Raw genomic sequence first — 25,931 nt, 5'->3', positions numbered from 1 at the left:
ATCTTGTACTGTATTGGTAGAACTCTGATTATTGATTTTATCATCTCGCTGACTGACCAGAATCTGGCACTGGCAGCTGTCTCAACTGTTCAGTCGTACGTAGTGTACTGTCCCTATTGCTGACACTGGCAACCCTGGTAACATTCGGGTCACAGAAGTTCAGGTGATGCGCATCAACAGATGTGGAGGGGGCACATACCATTTTTTTTAAAGCTTTTTGGTGGCCTCATCGGATGACCCGCGGGGATTTAAATCACAGACAGTCTGTCCATGCTGCTGCAAGGTAAATGGAAATGACTCTCATTGATTTCTCTCATTTGTTTATAAATTAAATCACCGAGGGGAATGCCTTTACTTTTAGTAAAACAGGACTACCGAAAGGAGCAAGAGAGGAAAATAATAAACATGATGCTAACCGACTGCTTGCTTATTCGTACATTTTGATATGCTTTACAAATATGTGATGCTCCATATTCATGATAAATTTAAAATCTTTCTTCGATGTACATTTCCTTTTTTTTCTGATAAAGGTATGTTGCAATTCTTTATTTGTATGTAATTATAATAATTGATATGAAAGGACTTGTGCATTATTTTAATTGGTAAATCAACCTTTGTAGGATTACAATAGTCAGTGGAATAATATTTTTCATACAGTATTTGTTAATGAAATACAGATTTTTAAAAAAACTGCATAGAAAATAACATTTACATATTTTAAGATGTATTGTTAAATACTAATGTAAGGAATTTAGTTGCTAATTGTTAAACACCAAATTGTGGCTTGAAAGTTGGCTGTATGGTTTATATATAGATATTAATATGACTAAATGTCTTATTTCACAACAACAAAAAATCCTTGGTTTTAGGTAAACCCTAAATGCTTTTGCTCATTATTGGAGAGGCGCTTTATGTCCAATTAGAATTTCTGAGCAATATTTCTGTCCAATGAGGGGCCTTAGGCTCAAGAGCCATCCCAAAAGGCAAGAGTTCCATGTAGCCTCTTTAACATGATAAAATTGCCTCCATCCTCTCTCCACCCCTGCCTTGCCTCCTACTGACAGACACAACGATGCCCGTGTAAAGATGGGGGATTGGAATTTTCTAGGGGGGATATTGGAGGAGGTGCATATCCACTCCACTATGGTGGGAAAGATCTGGCTCACCATCCTATTCATCTTCCGCATGCTGGTGTTGGGTGTGGCGGCCGAGGACGTGTGGAACGATGAGCAGGCCGACTTCATCTGCAACACGGAGCAGCCCGGGTGCAGGAACGTCTGCTACGACCTGGCTTTCCCCATCTCCCTCATCCGCTTCTGGGTCCTTCAGGTCATCTTTGTCTCATCGCCCTCGCTGGTGTACATGGGCCATGCTCTCTACCGCCTCCGAGCCCTGGAGAAGGAGCGGCAGAAAAAGAAGGTCCTGCTGCGTCGCGAGCTGGAGCTGGTAGACGTGGAGATGGTGGCAGCTCGGAAAACGATTGAGCGAGAGGTGAGGCAACTGGAGCAAGGCAAGCTCAACAAGGCTCCGCTGTCAGGGTCCCTGCTGCGCACCTACGTGGCCCACATCATTACCCGCTCCGCCGTGGAGGTAGGCTTTATAACGGGCCAGTACATCCTCTATGGCTTCCAGCTCTCCCCTCTCTTCAAGTGCGAGCGTGAGCCTTGCCCCAACGCGGTGGACTGCTTCGTCTCCCGGCCCACAGAGAAGAGTGTCTTCATGGTCTTTATGCAATGCATCGCAGTAGTCTCCCTCTTCCTAAACATCTTGGAGATCATGCACCTGGGCTACAAGAAGGTCAAGAAGGGCATCCTGGATTACTATCCACACCTGCAAGACGAGCTTGACGACTTCTACTCAAGCAAAACCAAGAAAGACTCTGTGGTGCATCAGACAGGCATTGCTTCCTCCGGCTGCAAGCCCACCATGGCCTCCGCGCCCAGTGGCTACAACCTCCTACTGGAGCGGGCCCAGGACGGTCACACCTACCCCTCCCTTATCAACCCCTCTGCCTTCCTCCCTGTTCAGGGTGAACTGGCTGGTAAACAGAGTGTGGAAGAACTAAAAAATGCTGCACATAGCCTGACAGAGCACAACTCCAACTCCAATAACACCAGCAGTGACAGCCGCTCACCGCCCTGCGACTCACTGACCCCGCCAAAGCAGGAGGAGCCTGCAGACTCTCCCATGCGCCCAAGGAACGCATCTCACGCTTCCTCCTGCCCGACATTGCTAGTAGGTGCCGGAAGGAAAACATGGAGGGTCAATGCTCCCTCAAATTGTTCCACAGTGGTGGAAGGCAAAAGCTCAGACACAGATTCTTATGGGGGTGCTAAGGCCAGTGGTGGGTACCAAGCCCGGACTGCATCGGAACCCAAAATGTGTCCCTCCACCCCAGACTCACTGGAGGAATCAAGTTCAGGGTCACAGCATAGTCCGAGACCACCCTCTTCCAGTCGCCGACCATCATCCACAAGCAACGCAAGCAGTAGGCGAGCCCCCACAGATTTACAAGTTTGAATGCTAAGAGTAAAAACCTTATCCTGTCCCTTATCAGACAAGAAAACGTCAGTTCAAACACAAGATCAGAAGAACTTTACACGAGTTGTGACATTGTGCGAACTGCTTTGAGGTGGAGCTGTTGCAGTAGCCCAGTAAAATGGATAGATCTGTTTTATAAGATGGCACCTCTTTGTTTCTGAACTGTTGAACTCCTCTACTTGGTAGTTTATTTTTGTATTCACCAGCTTCAAAGCCTCTGTCATACTTTGTGATGACGCAAGACATCGATCAAACATTGGGTGTGGGGGTTTTCTATTGGGAATATTGACCTGCTTTTAAAAGTGTTGCAGCTAAAACAGGAAAAAACAACAGTACAGATCACACAGCAGTGAAACCGTTGAATGGTTTCTGTGTGTTCCGGTCCATTTTAAACACCATTGTTTAGAGAGAAACCATGAAAATATGTCTTAGTGCTAGAACTATGGCTACGTTTAGACAGGCAGTCCAATTCAGAATTTTGATTCATTAATTGGTCTTTTGAACAATCAAATCAGCTCTGAAAAAGATCTGATTGGTCAAAAGACCAATTAGTGGAAAAATATCAGAATTGGGTTCGCTTGTCTAAAACTCAGCCAAAGCAGCTTATTGACCACTGAAAATAGAGTATGTAGTCTAAATAATGTATATTGCATGAAAGACCTAATTTCATATTTATAAAAGCTTATATCTAGATTTTTATTTTGCATTAACTATGTCCATACTATCATCGTAAAACCATGTATGACGGTTACAATGGCCCTGTTGATGAACTTGTCTCCACGTTCTTTTAGGCACAGCTTTTCTGTTAAGGGTTGTGGGGCATTTCAATTAACGCCAGCAGAGCCTCTGGGCACACAGTACAAAAGTGATATCATGATGTAAGATTTCTATATTGTAACAAATATGTTAATGTGATTAAAAAAAGGAAAATACCATCATGTTACCGTTTGTTTACTAGAGACAAAGCATTGGTATGCAGCAGGCTGAAGTACACTGAAAGCAGAAAAGGGGGGTTTGCTTTTATGAGAGGGAGGAGACAATCATAAAGGGACAAAAGCTATTATATTTCAATATATCAAATATACAAAATAAGTTAAATATTTAAACAGAGTATGAAGAAAATAAAAAATAACAGGTGTATAAACTCCCTTGCCTCCCATGGTTGGTTTTGGCTTGCCGTAAAAATCATAGTTTCTAACAAACTGACTTCAATAAAGCCGAGTCACTTTTTATTCCGCAGCTCCATCCTCTTGCGTAGGCTCATAGCGTTGAAGCTAAGGAAATGTGTAAAAACAGAGATTCGATTAATTCATTAGTTATGAAAAGTGCAAGCCTACCATGTATAGATCAACATACTCGATGAAAAATAATCATAGGCAGGTCTACCCTGTTCTTGAGGTCTTTGTTCTCCTCAGCCAGCAGCTCACACCTCTGCCTCATGTCTCTTAGCTCCTGCTGGAGTGCCTCAGTGTCTGCAGACTCCTGGCCAGCCACACCCAAGTGCTGCTTGAGGAAACTGGATCTTGTTAAAGAAATGACAGTGTGCTGAGGAGGAATTAAATCTCAACCTCGTTGTCATTGAAAATGTGTTATTTTAATATTTTAGAAAAGCATCCCATCCCGATCTGTGGCAGTCGACACTTGTTCTGTCTGTGTGAGCACTTCAGGTCGCTACACTAAAGGCAACAGAAAGGTCAGATTCTGAATGGGGGGGGGGGTGTGTATCTGTTTCATCGACTTCCAAAAACATAGTTCTGCATGTCTACATTATGTAGGAAATATCATTTGCAAAAACATTTTTTAAAGGATACTCAAGTGCATTGTTGGGTTTCTCCGTCTCTTCATACAATGCCACCAGCACTGCAATAAGGCACAAGCCGTTTAAGTAATTTGCATAGGTCAAATAAGATGAACTATTAAAGTTAATTAAATATTCTAAATAAACACACCACTGGTGAGGCTGTCAAGGACACCAGCCTTCTCCAGGTATCTCCGAAACTGCTCTCGTTTGGACTCTGAAGCCTGTGAACACATTGGGATTGAGACAAATGATACTTCCAATTTATTCAGGGTTCAGTAATTAGCTAGTTCATCCATGATGCTGCTGGCACCATTTTGCCCAAGAAATGGAAGGAACAATGCCCTGTGCATTCATACCTCCCTTGATGTAATAACCACTGTTAATAATATATAATTGGACAGGTGGATGCAAGGGCTCCAACCACGTGGCTTTCACCTGTCCAGTCATTTCTAATCAATGATTCCATCAAGGAATCTAATATCTTAATGGGACTAGAACAATTGCAAGAAAGATTATAGCCTTCCTTACAGTGTATTGAGAAAAAAAAAATCCAAATTGAGTATTGTTCCGTGGTAATAAACGAACTAGCTACAGGTTTAGCTAGCCAGCCAGTAACGGACTAAACTCCACGGTGAAGTTGGTTTCTGATGAACTTCACCTGAGTGTAGCCGAGGACAGGCTCTGTGGAAACTAGCTCAGACGATAGTGATTCGCCCAAGGTCAATACATTAATTGATAAAGCTTGTACCCATGTTTGCGTGCCTTTGTTTGCTGAAATCCATACTTTTTCAATAGACGTTAATCAAATACAACATCCGACTTTGCTCACTGCTCTAAGATGGCAACTAATCGCAAATGCGCATGTGCCAATTGAATCTCAACAAGGAAACAGTCGATGGTGGTATCAATGAAGAGAAGCTTTTTACATTTATTTTATTAACAACAAATCAATACAGAAAGTACATGAGGGAACAAGTATACATAGATTATATACAATGGACAATCGAGCTAGGGGGTACAATATCACATTACAATTACACAAGGACCTTAAGGGACATACATACACTTAGAATTCTAACAGCTTTTTTGTTAGTAGAATGTTACATTTCTTTTTGTAGGGTAAGATAGTGTTTTTATTTTTGTTGGCAAATTTACATTTGTGTATATGAAATTTGGCCAAAAGAATAAATGAAATTAATTACATAAGAATGTTTCAGCTTATTTCTATCCTAGGTAAAGAATCCAAGCAGTACACCTCTCCACAATAGTGTAAAATCTTCATAAATGTGTTAAATTATAAATCTACTGATGTCTTGCCAGTTTCCCTAGATGAATACAATGCCAAAAAAGATCCAACAATTTCTGGGTGGTCATTACAAAGGAAGCAATTTGAGTTGATGTTTTCTTTAAACTTCTTCATAATATTTATGAATAATTTTAAAGGAAACTTCCTTAATTTTGTTAACAAGTAGGTCATGTGTGTGGCAACATCCAAACTTTTTTCCAACAGATATCAATAAATCCATTCCAATAAGGCATGACATAAGGTATAGATAGATACAACATCCTGCTGAAACAAGGTTCGTATCGCTCTGTATTTGAATGGACCAAAAGAGAAACAAATCTTTCCTACTGATGAGTAAATAGGGTCAATAGATGGTAGGCTCTGAGGGTCAGGTCTTGACATGTTCCTGAATAACAGAGCAACACCTGAGGGAATGGCATCTAAAACAATTGCAAAATCTTTAGGTGTTACAGGGACCTGTAAAGTGATAAGAATTCTTTATAACTGAGTAAAATACCCTCTCCTCTGCATTTACCAGTTGGCTCACCAATAGGATATTATTTCGGAACCAATTCTAAAAACAAAGAAGTATTTTTATACAATATATTGCGATTTTTCCATATATAATATCTGTGTGGAGAAAATTTGTGTTTATAAATTAAGGACCATGACAAGAAAACCTGCCGATGAAAAGCAGAAAGTTTCACTGGAACTTTGTCAATATCGTAATTGCAAAACAACATGAAGTTAAGGCCACCAGAAGTAGAGAAGACATGATGAGGAATACATTTCCAGGTAGAAGAGGGTCTTCTTAGGAATTGTTTTATCCAATTGATCTTAAAAGTATTAAAGTCCAGAAAATTCAGCCCACCATTCTCATAAGTGTTCATTACAACAGTTTTCCTAATGTAATGGGTACGGTTTCCCCAAAGAAAGTTGAAACGCATCTGGTCTATCTCCTTGCTTATTTTACTGTCAAGATATAAAGATAGAGCGCCATATGTTAGTCTAGAGATTAAAGGTCGACCGATTATGATTTTTCAACGCCGATACCGATTATTGGAGGACCAAAAAAGCCGATACCGATTAATCTGATGATTTAAAAAAATGTATTTGTAATAATGACAATTACAACAATACTGAATGAACACTTATTTTAACTTAATATAATACATCAATAATTTTTTTTTTGCCTCAAGTAAATAATAAAACATGTTCAATTTGGTTTAAATAATGCAAAAACAAAGTGTTGGAGAAGAAAGTAAAAGTGCAATATATGCTATGTAAGAAAGCTAACGTTTCAGTTCCTTGCTCAGAACATGAGAACATATGAAAGCGGGTGGTTCCTTTTAACAGGAGTCTTCAATATTCCCAGGTAAGAAGTTGTAGGTTGTAGTTATTATAGGAATTATAGGACTATTTCCCTCTATACCATTTGTATTTCATTAACCTTTGACTATTAGATGTTCTTATAGGCACTTTATTGTCAGTGTAACAGTATAGCTTCCGTCCCTCTCCTCCCTGGACTCGAACCAGCAACACAACAGCCACCATCGAAGCAGCGTTACCCATGCAGAGCAAGGGGAACAACTACTAGAAGGCTCAGCGCGAGTGACGTTTGGAACGCTATTAGCGCGCGCTAACTAGCTAGCCATTTCACTTCGGCTACACCCGCCTCATCTCGGGAGTTGATAGGCTTGAAGTCATAAACAGAGCAATGCTTGAAGCACAACGAAGAGCTACTGGCAAAACGCACGAAAGTGCTGTTTGAATTCATGTTTACTCGCCTGCTTCTGCCTACCACCGCTCAGTCAGATACTTAGATACCTGTATGATTGTATGCTCAGTCAGATTATATGCAACGCAGGACACGCTAGACAATATCTAGTAATATCCTCAACCATGTGTAGTTAACTCGTGATTATGATTGATTGTTTTTTATAAGATAAGTTTAATGCTAGCTAGCAACTTACCTTGGCTTACTGCATTTGCGTAACAGGCAGTCTCCTTGTGGAGTGCAACGAGAGAGAGGCAGGTCGTTATTGCGTTGGACGAGTTAACTGTAAGGTTCCAAGATTGTATGCCCCCGAGCTGACAAGGTGAAAATATGTCATTCTGCCCCTGAACGAGGAGGTTGACAACTATGAGTTCACATTTATTAATGTTAAGATATAGACCAGACACTTTGGAAAATGATTGTATTACATTGATCGATATGGGAATTTGGTTAGCGTCTTATAATAATTTCTTTACCAGCTATGGAAATACCTTGTATAGGACTATTATTTAAAGAATTTGCAAGAAGTTGGGTGATTAATGAAAACTGGTATGGAGAGATAAGACAACCTTGCCTAATTCCTCTCTTTAAAGCAAATCTAGGTGAGGTGCCATATTTCAATTTGATAGAGTGGTTACCATTTGCATAGAGTCTTAATAGCCTTACAGAAAGAATCTCTACTGTGTCAAATACTTTATAAAAATCTAAAAATAATATGAAGCTATCCTCAGTTATTAGGTCTCAGTAGTCAAGTATGTCTCAGTATGTCTAATACTAGTCTGACATCGTTAGAAATATGTCTGTTCCTCATGAAGCCAGACTGTGTTTCATCAATGATTGCATCCAGGACTTCTTTAATTATTTTTGCAAGTAGTAAGGCTAATATCTTATAGTCATTATTAAGAAGACAAATTGGATGCCAGTTATCGATGAGCAGCACTTCTTTTTTAGGCTTAGGTATCAGTGTTATTAACCCCTGACTCATTGTAGGAGGGGGAACATTGTTTTTAATACTCTCTAAAAAGACTTCAAATAGGAAGGGAGCTACTTGTTCAGAAAATAATTTGTAAAATTCTGATGTAATTACATCAACACCTGGTGACTTATTGTTCATTAGATGTTTGATAGACTAATTTCTTCAACTTTGATGGGTTCGTCACACTGTTTAGATTCTATATCACTGATAGAGAACATTATTCAGTGAGTTAAAAAAACATGTGGATTCCTGACAGTATGTAGAGCTATACAATTTTCTGTAACAATTGCTACAGTATTTAGCGATTAATTTTTGGTCACCTGTAATAACACCATCAATGTTTAACTTATGGATAGTGTTATTTTTAGAGTGAAATTTCTCAAGTCTAAAGAAATAGGATGAATTATGTTCTCCACCCTCAATCCATTTTTCCCTAGATCTAATAAAGGCTCCTTCTGCTTTTAATCTATATATATATATATATTATCCAGTTTATTTTGTAACTCAATTAGTTCCATCTTTTCCTCCCCTGAGAGGCTGGCTGGGGACCTCTGAGAAAGTGAAGTTATCTTAATGATCACATTTTCCTCCTCAGCTCTTCTGGTTTTAGCAAGATTACTACCATATATTCTAAGGTATTTGGACACATCAAAAGAGAGCTCCCAGTTCTTGCAAAAATATTTTTCTTCACAAACCCTTTCCCAAAAGTGTGAGACCAGACCTAAAATGTAACTATATCATTATTTAATAATGAGCTATTTAGCTTCCAGTAGGATGCTCTACCAAGGTTAGTATCAGGGGTAAATATTTCGATATCAATGTAAATGGCCCTATGGTCTGTGAGGGGTGAAGTACAAATATTTGTAGTAACACACTCACTATCAATACATTTGGATATAAGCCAAACATCTATTCTGGATTGTCTGGGACCTGTTTTGTAACTCCAAGTGAATGATCTGTCAGCCGGAAACCTCTCTCTCCATATATCAGTAAGATCAAACTTTTCCATAAAAAGTATTAAACCCAAATTCTGATTGGTTGACCTACCTGGGGGCCATCTATCAGTTGAATTATCTATAGTAATGTTAAAGTCCCCGCCTATCAATAATAACGAACTGGGAAATGTAGATAACCAATGAAGTATATGTTTCTCTATAGATTCAAGTAACTCATCATTCTCATGTTTGGTGTTGTACTAAGTTTACAGTAATGAGCATAATGTCATTGTAACTGATCACAAGACAAATAAAGTGACCAAAGGGGTCACATTCCGAGTGTAGAATATTACCACCAAAGGTATTTGTAGTGACACCAGCGGAGCGTTCAGATCCACGGGAAAGCCAAATATCATTGCCCCATTGTGACCTCCAGAAGTTGGCATCAGCCGAAATTGAGTGAGACTCTTGAAAAAAGAAAAAAAATCTGTTCAAAATGGTTTAGCAAATAAAAAAAAAGGCCTTGCGCTTCACATTGTTTAGTAATCGCCTACCATTAAGAGAAACTATAGACAAAGACAAAACAAAGATTATATAAAGTATAAACTGTAGTAGGATGAGTCAAAGACATAGGAGCAGTGAACGTAAACGATAAGGAACCGAGATCTGCACCATTTAAGTCAATTTAAAGTGAAAATGGCTTATTCCATATAAACTTTGAGCTGGACGTTATCCGGCTTTGAAATTCAACTCAATTGAAAATTATGTTCAAGACCAAACCAAGGGTTATTGTGGTAAGAGAGACTAAAAATCCTCTTTAGTGTAATCAGGAACTACTCAGAAATAAAATAAAAATGAATAATAATAATAAAAAAGGGTACCTACTATTTTAAGTGCATATGAAAACTGATCATAAAAAAAATGAATAAAAAATGTTTTACATGTACATGTTCCTAAGACCTTTTTTTGGAAATAAGTATTAATAACTAGATAGAACAATAACCGTGTAAAGTCAGAGCAGACCTGTATGCCCTTTAAAACAGTATCTTAGTTACGGTATACATTTAAAAAAATACAGCCTTTCAACATCTTCTTCGTAAGTTTGTTAACAAAATAGGTCTTCTGGTCATACAAGAGCAAACTAATAAATTGAAGTACCTGGGTGTTCCTGAAAAATAGTCACCTGATGCTTGTTATAGGTAAACAACATAAGGAATATTATAATCGTTCTGAAGTTTGGTACGGAGTTCGGTAAAAAAAAGGGGGCCTGTTCAAGCCGCCATCTTGGCACCTTTTTCATATGAAGAGAAGCTAATACTGCTTCGTCAATAGAAAAACCAGTCACAAGGTAGGTGACTTCATGGAGACGTCGGCTAGCAAAGCGCATTCGAAAAAGTTGTTTTTGACTAATTCAAACAGGTCATTGGGTCGAAAGGTCCTCTCGCGCTGAGCATGTGCAATCCGTCAACCAAAGGTACTCCTTCGACAAAGTTTTTTTGACAAATTCAAACGTGTCAGTTTGTCACTTACACGAGAGTGGAGTAATAACATGTTCAACTACTTACGATATTGTCTCGAATCTAGGTTGTACCTTCAGATTAAGAAAAGAAACTCACAGGAAAACCTTTTCAATTATCTCATTGTTTTATCAAACACCATACCCCGGCCTGGTCTGTTTCGCAAGCTTTCTCGGGAGTCTCGCCTCTGGGTTTGGAAACTGACTATAACCGTAGTATTAGATTACAGTTTATTGAAAAAGTATGATTTCAGCAAACAAAGGGTACGCAACTACAGAGGACAAACATAGGTACAATGTGGGCGTTTCATAATTTACATTAAAAAAAAAGTAATTGACCTTGAGCGAATCGATGTAGTTGGGACTACATTCCACAAAGCCTGGTCTCGGCTCCACTCAGTTGGTGAAGTTCATCAGAAAATTCCTACACCATGTAGTTGACTCCTCTACCTATCCAGCAAATGTGTAACACGCTACATTAGCTCGCTAACGCGTTATAACGTTACATCTGGGAAAACTAAGCTCTCCTGGTTGTGGAAACCATGCCATTTTCTATCGTTAATCACGCCAATGTAAAACATGATACGCAGTCCACTTACTCTGTGGTGTGCCATTATGAAATTAACGTTAAACCTTGGCTTTACTGCTAACTGACGTTCTGACGACTATCACCGCCTGCAACAACAAGCAAGTTTCCCTGGTAGCCTTGGAGTCAATACAAGAACGCTCGTGCTTAGAGCATGCGCAGTGTAGTTTTATTGAAATACTTTCTGTACGGTCTTTTTCTGTCCTCTGCTGGTGATTTTGTAGGCTTCACACAGACAGTTTTACACTTTATATTTTGATTGAATGTGGATTCATTCCACAGATGGAAAACAATACTGGAATGACATTGATTGTATAATTGTACAATGAATCAAAGGGATACATCCATCGTCAAAACAAAATAAATCAGTCAAAACTATACATTTTCAGCCTAAATATCTCCAGTTGAAAGGTCACAAAACAAGCATGTGCCATAGCAGAGATACTGTATATAATGACGAGATGCTCTTGTCTCCGCACTAATTAGCGGGAAGGCATATACGGTCTGTTTATCGGTCTCATAGTTCGGTCTGCTTATCGCTGTATTCCCACGGGGACAGATTTTGATGGGAGTGGACCCTCTCGCTTCGTTTCGTCCTCTCTGGCAGTAGGCTACTTGGTCAGCTGACTGCAAACATCTGACAATGGTAGAACCAGTCTCGGCAGATTGACACCCTGGTTAACCAACTATTATTCGCATCCTATGTACATCGTCCAATTAGATTCGGAGGTGATTGAAGAGCAGCGAAAGGGAAATATAGGGGACCGAAGATCTGAAGGAGAATATTACAACACACTCTGGATTTGCAAGTAACATTGGCATTATTGATGCATTTAAACTGTATTTTACGTTTTATTGGCGGTGTGGAAGGATTTTTCGGTAAAAGCAGGAGTGCGTAAAACTAATAGGGTGAGGGGGGATTGGGGGAAGCGAGCGTCGTCGGGTCAAAATGTCGATTCAGTACGAAGTGGAACCGCTGGCAGACAGCTACGGGGTAGCGGACTCGTTTCCCAAAGATTTTGGCTATGGAGAAGAGGAGGCCGACATCGAGGATAGCCCAACTCCATCTGACAGCAAACCGAGAATTCTGTTGATGGGTTTACGAAGAAGTGGCAAATCGTCAATACAGAAGGTAGGAGCGATCTCGGCGGACATGATTAATCTGTCTTTACATAACGCCTTATTTTGGTTCAATCAGTAACTATAGCTATCATCACCAGTTATTGAAATGGCTTGCTAACATTGCCACAACTTCTAAACATTCATGGGGTTAATATAGTAACATGCATCCACTCTGAACGTCAAACCTTACTTCTATGTTAAAGACCAGTTGTCATCCTGGTCTGAGTAGCAAGTTACTGCTACATGACAAGCAAGCCAAAACACGTTAGTATCGCTAGCATCTACAGAGATGGTTTGGTTTAAAAAACTCCGTGGTGTTGCATTCTTTCTAGGCAGTGGTGGTAAAATACTTTGTTTCTAAAGTAGGTTTTTGTGGTATCTGTACTTTACTATTTATATTTTGGATTACTTTTACTTCACTACATTCCTAAACATTAATCTACTTTTTACTCTATACATTTTCCCCTGACACCCAAAAGTACTCGTTACATTTTGCATGGCTAGCAGGACAGGAAAATGATCCAATTCACGCACTTACCAAGTGAACATCCCTGGTCATCCCTTATTGCATCTGATCTGGCGGACTCACTAAACACAAATGCCTCGTTTGTAAATGTTGTCTGAGTGTTGGCGTGTGCCCCTTTCTATCCGTAAATAATACATAAAAAATGGTGCCGTCTGGTTTGTTTAATATAGGGAATTTTAAATTTAGTTTTACTTTCAATACTTAAGTATATTTTAGCAATTGCATTTTCTTTTTATACATACGTATATTTAAAACAAAATACTTGTACTCATTTTACTGGGTGACTTTCACTGTTTAACTTCAGTTGAGACATTTTCTATTAAGGTATCTTTACTTTTACTCAAGTATGACAATTGGGTACTTTTTCCACCACTGTTTCTAGGGAGGTTCAGCCAACGATTTCAATTGATGTTAGCCACTGAGCTAGCAAGTTGGTTCAGCTAACGAGTGCAAATAATATGCAATTAATTCAAACGTATTTATGTAAAACAAACTTTTGCTAGGTAACTTGTTAATCATTTATCAGGTGAAAGCGTGTTTCTTGCTCAGCACTCGTGTGTGTGCGCGGTGTGATCACCTGTATGGATTGGGCACGTGACTGTCTGCCTGTCTAAAATCTATTCTCTGGCGTCCCAAATCTTGGCAGGCCCTTTCAATCAACATTTATATTGCTAAACCACCTCCCTCATGACAGCACAGATAAAGCCACACATTTTGCAAGTCATATCATCACTAATATGGTTCAATAAGTATGCTCTTTCTAGGAAAATGCAATTAATTCTAGATGCACCATATAACTTCCCTTTTTGCCAGTTTTAGATGATTTATCACAGATGTAGTTGTTTTGTAGCAGACATTTTGGGTTCTTATTAAGATATTGGGGGCAATGCCTTCACCCATTTTGATACAGGTAGGAAGAAATCCTGTAACCTGGAATTAATCTGAAAGTATTTCTGCTTCAGTAGTAGAAGATACAAGAGTCACAACACACAACGTATTAAACAGACTTTCCGGTACTTTTGCTTACTTTTTAGCCAGCAGTTCTGAAAGAAGCCCACATGGGGGAGAAATGGCAAGACACCGCTTCAATAAAACACTTTCAAACTAAGGATTTTGTGGCTAATTGAGGTAAATAAGTAATTCTGCTCATAGATTATGCATATGTGAGCTACACATTGACACATCCAGCCCAAGGTGGGAGGTTTAAATAAAATGCTTTTTGTCGTCAAAGTACTGGAGTAATGTCTTTAATGGTGCCAAACTATTTAGTTCCATGGCTTATTTGTGTTCTTCTCGTATATTCTAATTCATAGACTATAGTTGTGCAGTGCTACACTGTTGTTGAAGGCACATCTAAATCCATGACCCTAAGTGTTGAGACGAAGAGTACTTTCTTCCCTTAAGCCTCTTGCTAGTCCAGAAACATGTGCTTTGGCTTCTTTCTCTAGTAGTGACGGATTAACAAACTCTCAAAATGGAGTGTCTCTCTTTTGGTATTTTGAGAAGGAAGCAGTAGGTCTAGGTGTGGTCATTTTGTCTTAACAGCACTATGTCTCATTTCCTGTTTCAGGTGGTATTCCACAAAATGTCTCCCAACGAGACGTTGTTCCTGGAGAGCACCAACAAGATCTACAAGGACGACATCTCCAGTAGCTCGTTTGTCAACTTCCAGATCTGGGACTTCCCGGGTCAAGTGGACTTCTTCGACCCCACCTTTGACTACGAGATGATTTTCAGAGGCACGGGGGCTTTGATATTCGTCATTGACGCACAGGTGAAAAGCTTGAGTTTTAAATGTGCATTAAAAACCACAATGGTTGACTTACTTACTGACATGTTGAACACCATAATTGACAAATGTCTGATCTCCTAGAATTACTAGAAAGTGAAAAAGCCCTTCAGACCACAGCATTTTAACAGAATACTCATTCATGTCATGGATAAAACTTAATGTGTTTATAGAGAAGTGGATGATATAAGTGTATTCTATATTACTTCTACCCTGCAGCACAGACTAAGCTTCTAATGTTGAAACGTTAAGTGACCCACCGCTTCAAAGACAATTGATTGTCACAGATGTTTTCCCAAGACGGTGCACATTGTTATCCTAACTGCTGGAACAAAGTGATCTTAACCATTATCTAAATCAAAGCTAATTTAATCAGGTAGGCCACAGTAGTTTATCTCAATTTAATGATCACGTTGAAAGGAGTTCTCAGAGTCACTACATTTCTATCTTTTCAACAGAATACGAAATTGAGCGTTTCTCATTGGACGTGTCCAGGTAGTCCCTCCCTGTTTCACGCCGTTCTTCCGTTTTGGTGCCTAATGAACTAGGGGTGTGAAAGTTACAACGTTTAAATGAAATTGGGATCCTTTACGTTAAACTCCCTAACCGAAAAATAATATATTTTATTTTTTACTTTGGTGCAGAAAGTAAACAGCATAGTAGGTCAGTTTCTGCAACAACTAGGAGGGTTGAAGTGCAAGGATCAACTTCTCAGCTGTTTTGGTGCCCTTGCTACCTCGTTGTGAACAGCATGTGAAGTGAACTCGTGCACATGTGCATGTACTGTGTGTGACTGAGAGCGAAGTGTTGCATCTCGCTCAATATTCTAGCCTATTCATTGATGGTAGGCCTTGCTTTACTGAAGTTGCGAGACATTGCAAGCTCAGAAATTGTGAGATACAGCATTCCATTGCGAGAGACCGCTTTTAATTGCCGATAGATGGGCCAAGTGCACGGTTCTGACTGTCTGTCTGTTGTCTGACCTGCCTATATTATGCCCTTCACTCTGTCCCTCACTAGCACGCTATGAAAGATGCAAGTGTTTGTATTTTCGGAAGTACGGCAACTAATCAGCCTCCTCAGTTCCAAAAATACTGAATCTTAGGAGTGGATTCGTAGCTGAATCGAATCTTGACACTCAGAAATGGGAGTCGACGTGGAAGGAGTCAAGGAATAAATTATTTTGGAGTCGACTATCCACCACTACGTCATCACTTTAACAGTTCGTAAAAAGTCCAGTATGGTAACACTTTGAGAAGGAAATGCAAAGTTTGCATGGTGGAATTGAGGTACAGTTATATATATATATTTGTTAATGGACCCCCCCCAATTTATTTTTTTTGCAGTTGAAATATTAGGAGACATTGTCCATTTGTCACATCCCTATAACCCGGAACAGGACACCGTGTCCTCATTGCTGGTGTTTTTTTCTCAACCTTAAAGGGATAATCCACCCTAAACCACTAATTCCTATGATTATCAGTCTTGAATAACAATATTTTTTTGTGAACAAATGTTTAATTTTGTCTTTGTAAGGTTGGTAGCAATGTGAAAATTGTTGTGGAAATCTGCAGCGCAAGTCAACTACAAAACCCACAATGCAATACTCTCTCTGGGCTGGCTAGGTAGCTAGCTAACATAGCTACACGCAATAATACCAAAGTCAATATCAGCATGTGAAGTAGCTTGCTGTAAAATTGCCTAAAACGGCACTATCAATTTAGGAGACTCTCACAGAGTTCGCCTCTCCACAGAGCGAGTACAGAGTACGTTGCTATAGCAATAATGGCCTTTTCCCACATTTCCAACAGCCACACAGGGCGCATTGCAATATAGTACTTGAAGGAGAAACTGACTTGAATAAATTTGGTTCACTGTTTAGAATGAGCACATCTAAGCGAAAAACAGTATATACTTTGTTATGACGATTTAAATGGATGTATGTGTTCTAGACAAGTATGCCCATACCATCTATTGGCTGATTTGGTGATCTGGAGTGCAGGTAGGCCTAATTGTTTTAAAAGCGTTGTGAAATGTCATAGTGTGTTATCCCATATCTCCAGTGACGAGAACCATGTAGCTATGACGCGTTCCTACACGATTTCCTGGTTTCAGACGGACCACTTAGAAGTTAAATCACTGGGGGGAATTGTTATTTTACCCACTGAAAGAACATAGGCTTTCACCAAATTGAAAGGAGTTTCATTATTCTTATTTCTGGGGGTGGATTATCCCATTAATGCTGTCAATTATCTGTTTGAGGTGTAAGCACTTTGAGATATCAGTTGTAACTATATAAATAAATTTGATTTGATTAATGCTGTCAATTATCTAAGTGTTGTATGTCTAAGTGTTGTATGAAACCTATTGTATCATTTTGCCAGTTTATTTAGATTTTCCAGCTGCGTTCATTTGAGGAAGTGTTTGTACAAGCCACTGTACTGAGGCAGAGTGGCACTCCATATCTCACCAACGTTCAGTATCTCTCAGTGCAGATGCAGAATTCGCAGGGAAATAAATTGGCAGGCTTGCTCAACACGTCATTTTTGCAGTGGGACTTTGCAAAATCTCAATCTGAAGCATTATGATGGTTATGTTAATCTTCGATTGCTTTAATCTCAAAAGTAGCCTAATTCTCCAGGAATTCTGTCTTAACTCCCCCCACCGGGGACTGTAACAAGTAGGATGTCGGGGATTGCAATTTGGCATAGGGGATTGCGTTATGCATGTTGGATAGTATGGACATGAAAATGTGCATGCAGGCAGCAAGATGCATGTAGTCTACTTTTTAGGCACACTTGTACACTACTTTTGTTTTAAGCCACCTTTTCTAAGGCTCTATGTCTCTCTGTGTGTCTCGGTCTGTCTGTCTCTGTTTGTGCGTGTGTTCTTCTTTTGATCTTCTTTCTGCCCAGGATGACTATGTGGAGGCGTTGGGCAGACTCCACCTCACCGTGTCACGGGCCTACAGGGTCAACCCTGAGATTAACTTTGAGGTGTTCATCCACAAAGTGGACGGCCTCTCCGACGACCACAAGATCGAGACCCAGAGGGACATCCACCAGAGAGCCAACGACGACCTGGCAGACGCCAGCCTAGAGAAGCTTCACCTCAGGTAGGTCCACCACACTCACCCTTTTAAAGGGTTAGTTAAAAAAAAAAAAATTCTAACCATCCCTTTTAGAGTATGCCAAGGAAAACCTACAGAAAGAGCAGCTCCGCTAAATTAATTAGCCTTCTCAGCTTATCGCCTTGTTATTTTTGGTTAGTATTCTATTGTTGGCCGAATTCTCATTTTCTACTGTTCAAACCAGCAATGACCTCATGGGAGTTCAGTTGATGTGCATTTGACTAAAATGCTAGCAGTTTTAGCATTTGGTCAGCCATCTTTTTTTCACAGCAAGCTAGTCGTCTGTGCTGCCAAGTCATTTCTTGTAACCTCTGTCACTTTATTTTATAGGTTTTGGAATCTGACTGAATCAGATTTGGTTGGCCAGTTTATTTAGGCTTGTAAGATTGGGTTCTCAGAAATGACTTGCTTTACACAGCACATGGATGAAAATATTTGCTGTGATGTTGGTGCAAAACAAATCCCTTGTTTTGGTCCAACATTTGACTGAGTTGGGGCAATAACATATGCATGACAATAACACTTGTCAGTGTGTGGGCCTGGAACATAGGGTTTGCTTGTATACTTCCAGCGCACGGTTGTCATGCTCCACCCCGGCCTCTTAACGAACAAACCCCACAGCAAGTGTTCATGGTGCAAACTGTCTATGTTAAAGGATCAGAAGGATTCCATGGACCCTATATATCATGTACCGCTATGTTCATACTGCCCTCAGTGTTAGCTATATTCTCTTTTGAAGTTGAAACTTTAGCCTCAGATTTGAACTCTGCCTATACATGGTTGTTTTTCGATAGGGATATCATCACATGCCCCGATGATCATTTCCCAGATACAGGCCTTTATACATTAATGATACTGAGCCTAGCAAGTAGTTTTATGAACCGACAAACTGGTTCAAACACGCTCCCGCAGATGGTGGATTTATAGTGAAGCTGGGAGGAGGGATGTCATGTTGAGTTGTGACGTGTTCTCTGCACTGCAAAGACATCTCTGTGCGAAGTCTGTAGTCACATCTGCTGGCCTCTTCTCTAGGACCTTTGGTTCTGTTGGTTAGAACTGCGGTCCTTAAAAGTTTCCCAATGTTCTATTTGGAACAATGAAGTTACTATCACTACAATTATTTATAGAATTCCTTAAAAATGTTACGCTACCTTAATGCTTTTTAATACATTGCTGATATTTTTGTTTTGGCGGTTGGACTGTCCCAAAATGTAGCATCATGGTCATTATTAAGTGATCGCTTATCTTTGTGTGTTTTAAAGCTGAGAAATGCTTTCAGTTTGTAATGTTCTCTACTGTTTTGTGACATGATCCAGTCTCACTTTGTGTTTTTACCTGAACTACAGAGCACGAGGAACTGAGTAATCAAATCAGTCCTAACCTGTGCAAACCTATAGCTAACTTCCCTTTCTTTTATATATCTTTCAGTTTCTATTTGACAAGTATCTATGACCACTCAATATTCGAGGCCTTCAGTAAAGTGGTCCAGAAGCTTATCCCACAGCTGCCAACACTGGAAAACCTTCTAAACATCTTTATATCTGTAAGTACCAAATTCTCTCTTGATTTACTTCTTGCTGTTGGATTTGAAGGCATTTTTTTTGCATTTCTTTCATTCATGTGACCTGGGTCGGATTCATTAGTGCACACCATAACAAAACATTTTGCAACGGAAAACGGAAACCAATGTTTGTCATTGGACACGTTCAGCAAGTCCCTCCCTACTAGTTGGCTGTACCTGTACCAAAGCTGTTTTTTATTTTATTTTTTTTCAGCACTTTTATTTCTATGGCTGATCAACTTGTTTCCTCATGGCTCCCTCTCGTCCCTCTGCAGCAATATGTGTGGAACATCGAGTCACAATAAAATCCCAGTATCGAACCGCAATACATATAGAATCGTGAGAATTGCAATACATATTGTATCGGTACCAAAGTATTGTGATAATATTGTATAATGAGTAGGGCTGTTGCGGTGACTGTATTACCGCCACACCGGCAGTCATGAGTCCTGACCGCAGTCAAATTCCACGTGACCGCTGAGTCACGGTAGTCTGCTCTTACGCACTGTGGACATGCGCTGGTGGTACCCAACTCGCTAACTACCATCAGGTCCTAATGGCCTGGTACTCAGGGCTCCATTTTTTCCCCCTCTAACTAACCACTCTGACATCAATGCAAATACCATTGAAAATTACATCAAACAAACCTTTCATCAAAACGGTATCAGGCTCACCTCACTGTGATTGATCAATTTGAAGAAAGACGTCCAACAACCGCTTGAAACTGTGTGGGGAAACACGGCCGTTGTGGATGTTGTTTCAAAGCCTCAACACCACGAAGTGGCCAGCGCTTTCTAAGGTGACGATTCATTCAAAACACCCGTACTATATGTCACCCCGAGGAAAACAAACAGAAATAAAATAATGATTGTCGTTATACAATACATAGCCTACCGCATATTACGCATGGCAGAAAAACATGGAGGGGGGGGGGGGCGATTTTAGGATGTCTTTGGTACATAATTGGTCTAGCCGACACTCTAGTAATGACCTTTTTGAGTGTGGAACTGTATTATGATGCATACTGGGTGGACTGGTTACCTTATGCAGCGCTCCAAACTTTCTATCCGTGAGTCTGGGAAGAGAACGTGTAGGTCTTGGCCACGCTGTTGGTTCGTTTGATTGTGCAGGGCGGCTTACAGAGTTGGCCTACAATTTATAGTGCATTTGTATACCCTAGCGATAGGGAATTGTTTTATATTTTCCAAGTCAATAAGGCTGACACATCACCATTTTCAGCGACAGAATATCTCACCGCTGTCCGTTTCCATCTCTCCTCTCACTCGGTTTCCCAAATGTAAGCACTGGGTAGCTGCAGTAACAAGGTTGCAGAGCCCATGGCATACAGAGGCTGCATGCTTCTCAAACAGTGGTTGATGCATGGTGTGAAATAACCAGAGTTGCCTACCTGGCATAATTGAAAAACTAACTGGCGGGAAATTGGCCTCCATTCGGCTATTCAAGTGCATCCCCTGTTCCTGCCCATTTGATAATGGGACATCACGCAGCCTATATATCTTTTTGATTTCTAAGGTTTGTATACATTCACCACTAAAGTTGCAAAATAACTCTGAATCTAAAATAACTCTGAATTGCATGACAATAACCGTCTGACAATTTCATGACGGCTACAGCTCTTACCATGAGGTCCCTGGAAATTCCCAGCCCTGCTTTTGCAGAAATGGTCTCTGGTGTGTGACTCGCAGTGTGACGTGTGTCATCATCATCGTCAGCCCTGATGACTCTTTCATGCAATGCTTTTATGGTTGTTGTATAATACCAACCTTCCAGACACCAAAGTCTCTTCAATCCCGATCAAAATACATGTACGCTAAAAGCCACCGCAGTTTTGCATTGGTAAATAAATGATGTCCCTTTTTTAACTTAGGAGTTCAATAATTCACTTGGAAAACCTTGAAACCGTTGCTGTTGACATGACCTGAAAGATGGCTCTGAGAGATTTCTGCCACGCTAGCTTTTAGGAGTACCAAATGGCCACTGATGCCGTTTCTCTGCCCCTCCTCCTTCCCCATCTCCCTTCCTCCCCTATACCTCTCATCTCCCTTCCTCCCCTATACCTCTCATCTCCCTTCCTCCCCTATACCTCTCATCTCCCTTCCTCCCCTATACCTCTCATCTCCCTTCCTCCCCTATACCTCTCATCTCCCTTCCTCCCCTATACCTCTCATCTCCCTTCCTCCCCTATACCTCTCATCTCCCTTTTTCCCCTCCTTCCGTCCTCAGAACTCGGGCATAGAGAAGGCCTTTCTGTTTGACGTGGTCAGCAAGATCTACATCGCCACAGACAGCAGTCCGGTGGACATGCAGTCTTATGAGCTGTGCTGCGACATGATCGACGTGGTTATAGATGTCTCCTGCATCTATGGGTTAGTCCCCTTTTGTAACTGAATTCTTGTCAGATATGTGTAGTTCACAGCTGTGTGTTTTGCGGTCATTTTTTTTGACAACACTTTACTAAAAGCTGACTTGTTACAAGCATGTATGAGGCATTTAATGTCTTATAAAGTCCGATATGTTAGGTCTCTGTATCAAACACGTTTTCAAATTTTCAACAAGTTCCTTACACTGACCGTTCTATATTTTGTGTGTTGTTCCAGTCTGAAGGAGAACGGCAGTGGTAGTGCCTACGACAAGGAGTCCATGGCCATCATCAAGCTGAACAACACCACAGTCCTCTACCTGAAAGAGGTCACCAAGTTCCTGGCTTTGGTCTGCATCCTCCGGGAGGAGAGCTTTGAGCGCAAAGGCAAGCCATCCACCCCAGCACTTCCTCGTTACTGCATTAAGCTGTCTCTCAATAGCTGCTTACCCATTATCGTTCAATCCAGTGTGACTTCACTCCCACAAGCGCAATATGCAGACAGATGTCAGTGGAAGAGTGGCACCGTCTTATTTAAGGAAGTAGTCATGTCTGGAGTCAGTTGAATTTCAAGCTTCTCAGGCGAGAGCATTTGATCTGGTTGAGTTATTTTCTGCCATTGTTTTTGTAAATGTTGTTCACACTGGGCGTTATTGGTTTATCTTGATACTTTATTCACGTTTTCTTCTTTGTTTCAACAATGCATGACTTCTGGAGTAATCGGCTGAGTGATATTCAAAGTCTCTTAAGGTGACGGAATTTGAAAATGGATTCATACCTTTCTCTTATTGACACGTATCTCTCCCCAGGCTTGATAGACTACAACTTCCACTGTTTCCGGAAGGCCATCCACGAGGTGTTTGAGGTGGGCGTTTCCACACCGTGGACGGGCTCCCAGGCGGCCGGCACGCCCTGCACCAAGGCTGTGACACTCAACGGCATGCCCCGGAGCACTGTCTAAACACAGACGGACACACCGACGGAGAGATGATAGGAAAGGACAGAAAGATCTCAAATAAATAGCTGGGGAGGGATCGTGCGGAGAAGACTAATGGATTGGGGTTTTCAGTAAACCAATCATAACTCTCCACCCAGATCCTAAAAATCACAGGAAGAGGACTAGAGCTAAAAAAATTAAATGAGTCCGGGCTGAACCCGATGCTCAGAGGGGAAGGAGGACTGCGAGCTGACAAAGCTAGGATGGAAGGGAAACTAAAATGCAGAGATACCAGGAACATTCATACATTTCGTGGGAATGCAAGGCATTGTTGTCCACTGTTCGGCACGAAAACAGCTGAATGAAAGTCCAACTGGACTGGTATACACAAGCAAAAGCGTATTTGTCATTTGGGAACTTTCAGTGAGATAGGCCTCACGTGCTGCAAGTCCCAAGAGACCTGAGGAAGCTTGGTAATATCGTTGTCTGTTTTAGCTGCTGGTTCATCCATGTGAAGAAGTACTTAAAAAAAAATAAAAAATGAAACATTGATGTAACCCTCGATAAGGACAAGAAACTGCAAAGGCTGTGTGGGGATCAGTATAGTTGTGTAACCCTGTGCAGACTTATGGGTCGAAGTCTCTAAGAAATGCTTGGTGTTTATCCAAAATGCACATAGTATGCCACTTTCTCAAGGCCTTACTTCGATTGAGCTTGCCTGTTGCAAAGGTTCTCTCACTACTCACTTGCCTGTGTGCTGCCCAAGACTTTGCTTCTGGTTTCACTCATTCTGAAGAAAACAGGGTTCCTCAGAGTGCAAAAGGGATTGTAGTGTCTACATTTTTCTGCTTCTGTTGTGTGTGTGTGTGTGTGTGTGTGTGTGTGTGTGTGTCTGGAAAAGAAGATAGTTGGCGTTTATGGATTCAAGACTGCCCCATGTTGATTTACCAGTGTCGGCCCTATGCTCCAAGTTGCTGAAGTGTCATACTGTATAATGATATGCCATGTTGGAAAACTGAGCAAAAAAAATTAACCTGTTACCAGCGGTTTGATCAGTGATGCTTCTAGATTCTGAAACTACATTCTAGATTCTATCTACAATTTGTTGCAGTTGGATATCGGATTCATTAGAATCTTGCACAGACAAAATATTCTAAATATAGTCTTCAGGAAATACTCCATGGCACTGGCTTATTCTCTTGGCTATCAAATGATGTATGGAGTACAAGCACATTCTAGATATATCTATCTCCCTTACGCATAAAGTAGTCAGTTTAGCCATACTTTCTGACACACAATTGTAATACTGCCCCGTATGGATGCTTGCCATAGACCAAATGCTACTAACAGCCAATCAACTATACCAATCTTCAACTAATGTGGGCAACTCCTACATGTATGACGTCACACGTTCTTTGAGCGTGACCCTTTACCCGAGCAGGTGGAGTCCGATGCCATTAGGAATTAGCTAGTCTGGTCCCAGATCTGTTTGTGCCGTCTTGTGACCATGAATGAAATAGTTGGCAAGACGGCACAAACAGGTCTAGGACCAGTCTAACCAGGAAAGGTCTCTGATGGGATCTGTACATTCCGGTTGTGTGGCATATAGCGACACATCATTTTAATGATGGTTATGATAATGATAAACAGAATGGTGGCAATTAAATGGCGGTCACCACGTCTTCAAACCCTGCCTTACGTGATTAGTCGATTTCATTCACTCATCCGCCATCGACGCCGTCCGGCGCATATAGGACAGAAGCAACAACTTTGGAAATCTTCTCCACTGTGCTTTAGCTCCACTGATGTTGGTCAGCATTTCGGTGTCTATATTAGGTCAGTCTCAAAGAGTCACAAGGAGTTGGGCCATTGCTTCTTGTTTGTCTGAGGAGGTTGGGGTTTAATGCATTAGGCCAACAGATGTGGAGTGTTCTTCGCAGACGAGTTGTGTGGAAGGTGAATTGTTTGTTCAGGTCCAGTTCAGTCACTTCCCAGCACTCTGTGCCATTATAGAACAACTGGTGGATTTAGAATTTGGTCTTTGTGCTGTTGTCTTCACTTACACATTTGTTGGAACTTTGTGAAGGTTTCGCTTTCGCTGAGGGTTCTGTTCAAGGACTTTGTCAGTTTTATCACAGCAATCCACACGCAAAACAAGAACCGCAGCATGAAGCCAATATGAAAACCCATTCCAAGCATGTATGCAATGATGTGTCGTCAAGCTAAATGATTCTCAACATAACATTGCTCATTGTATTTCACTGTGGGTAAGGGAGACCAGGTCTAACAATGAAAAATGAATCCTGGGAAAAAAATGACAACTGTATTATTTTGCCCTGGTTGGAAGAAAGGTGTTTTTTCTTTTGGTTGTTTGTTTTGTTCATTAGATTTTTGCAAATAGTAGACATTTGGGACTATAGTAAATCCACTGTTGTCAGTTCTGCCAAAGTTTTTATTATTCACATGAAATAAACACTTGCACATAAAAAGCAAATGTTTCTGGTTTTACTTACTGTTTTAGGACATTAGGTACACTATCGTTCAAAAGTTTGGGGTCACTTAGAAATGTCCTTGTTTTTGAAAGAAAAGTAACTAGTTTTGTCCATTTAAAACAACATCAAATTGATCAGAAATGCAGTGTAGACTTTTAATGTTGTAAATGACTATTGTAGCTGAAAATGGGAGATTTCTTTTAATTTAAAAAAACTGTTTTTAATGGAATATCTACATAGGTGTAGAGGCCCATTATCAGCAACCTCCTGTGTTCACTGTTTAAAATGATAAACTTGGATTTGCTAATTGATCATTAGAAAACCATTTTGCAATTATGTTAGCACAGCTAAGAACTGTTGCGCTGATTTAAATAAGTAATAAAACTGGCCTTTAGAATAGTAGAGTTATCTGGAGCATCAGCGTTTGGGTTTGATTATAGGCTCAAAATGGCCAGAAATAAATAACTTTCTAATGAAACTCGTCAGTCTTTTCTTGTTCTGAGAAATGAAGGCTATTCCGTGCGAGAAAGGGCCAAGTATCTGAAGATCTCGTACAACGATGTGTACTACTCCCTTC

At 40.5% G+C, this 25,931-nt stretch overlaps 3 protein-coding genes across 7 annotated transcripts; 2 read left to right on the top strand and 1 right to left on the bottom strand.

The window, feature by feature from the left end:
* Positions 1-1,086: 1,086 nt before the first annotated feature.
* LOC118373631 (gap junction alpha-9 protein-like) lies at positions 1,087-2,520 on the top strand. The gene has a single exon (XM_052494152.1). It carries the CDS (start codon positions 1,087-1,089, stop codon positions 2,518-2,520), a length of 1,434 nt encoding a protein of 477 aa, XP_052350112.1.
* Positions 2,521-3,476: 956 nt separating this feature from the next.
* LOC118373635 (c-Myc-binding protein-like) lies at positions 3,477-13,184 on the bottom strand. Of its 2 annotated transcripts, none has more exons than XM_035759830.2 (5): positions 13,078-13,184; positions 4,491-4,563; positions 4,353-4,401; positions 3,928-4,057; positions 3,477-3,815 (listed from the first exon to the last, which is right to left on the bottom strand). In XM_035759830.2, exons 1-5 carry the CDS (start codon positions 13,096-13,098, stop codon positions 3,771-3,773), a joined length of 318 nt encoding a protein of 105 aa, XP_035615723.1. In that variant the 5' UTR covers positions 13,099-13,184; the 3' UTR covers positions 3,477-3,770. The 2 variants fall into 2 exon arrangements, with proteins under 2 accessions (XP_035615723.1, XP_035615724.1); XM_035759831.2 differs by lacking the exon at positions 13,078-13,184 and adding an exon at positions 11,431-11,570.
* On the top strand, positions 10,343-25,356 carry LOC118373632 (ras-related GTP-binding protein C). Of its 4 annotated transcripts, XM_035759821.2 has the most exons (8): positions 12,402-12,549; positions 14,100-14,193; positions 14,636-14,839; positions 17,770-17,969; positions 19,413-19,527; positions 21,790-21,932; positions 22,164-22,312; positions 22,735-25,356. In XM_035759821.2, the coding sequence occupies exons 3-8, from the start codon at positions 14,651-14,653 to the stop codon at positions 22,884-22,886; spliced, it is 948 nt and encodes a 315-aa protein (XP_035615714.1). In that variant the 5' UTR covers positions 12,402-12,549; positions 14,100-14,193; positions 14,636-14,650; the 3' UTR covers positions 22,887-25,356. The 4 variants fall into 4 exon arrangements, with proteins under 4 accessions (XP_035615716.1, XP_035615715.1, XP_035615713.1 ...); XM_035759823.2 differs by lacking the exons at positions 12,402-12,549; positions 14,100-14,193 and adding an exon at positions 10,343-10,663; XM_035759822.2 differs by lacking the exons at positions 12,402-12,549; positions 14,100-14,193 and adding an exon at positions 10,656-10,789.
* The last annotated feature ends 575 nt before the right edge of the window (positions 25,357-25,931 follow it).

Source organism: Oncorhynchus keta, chromosome 34 (genome assembly GCF_023373465.1).
Source record: "Oncorhynchus keta strain PuntledgeMale-10-30-2019 chromosome 34, Oket_V2, whole genome shotgun sequence".
Lineage (NCBI taxonomy): Eukaryota > Metazoa > Chordata > Actinopteri > Salmoniformes > Salmonidae > Oncorhynchus > Oncorhynchus keta.
Note: the sequence above shows the minus strand (reverse complement) of the source record. Positions and strands in the feature narration are given on the sequence as shown.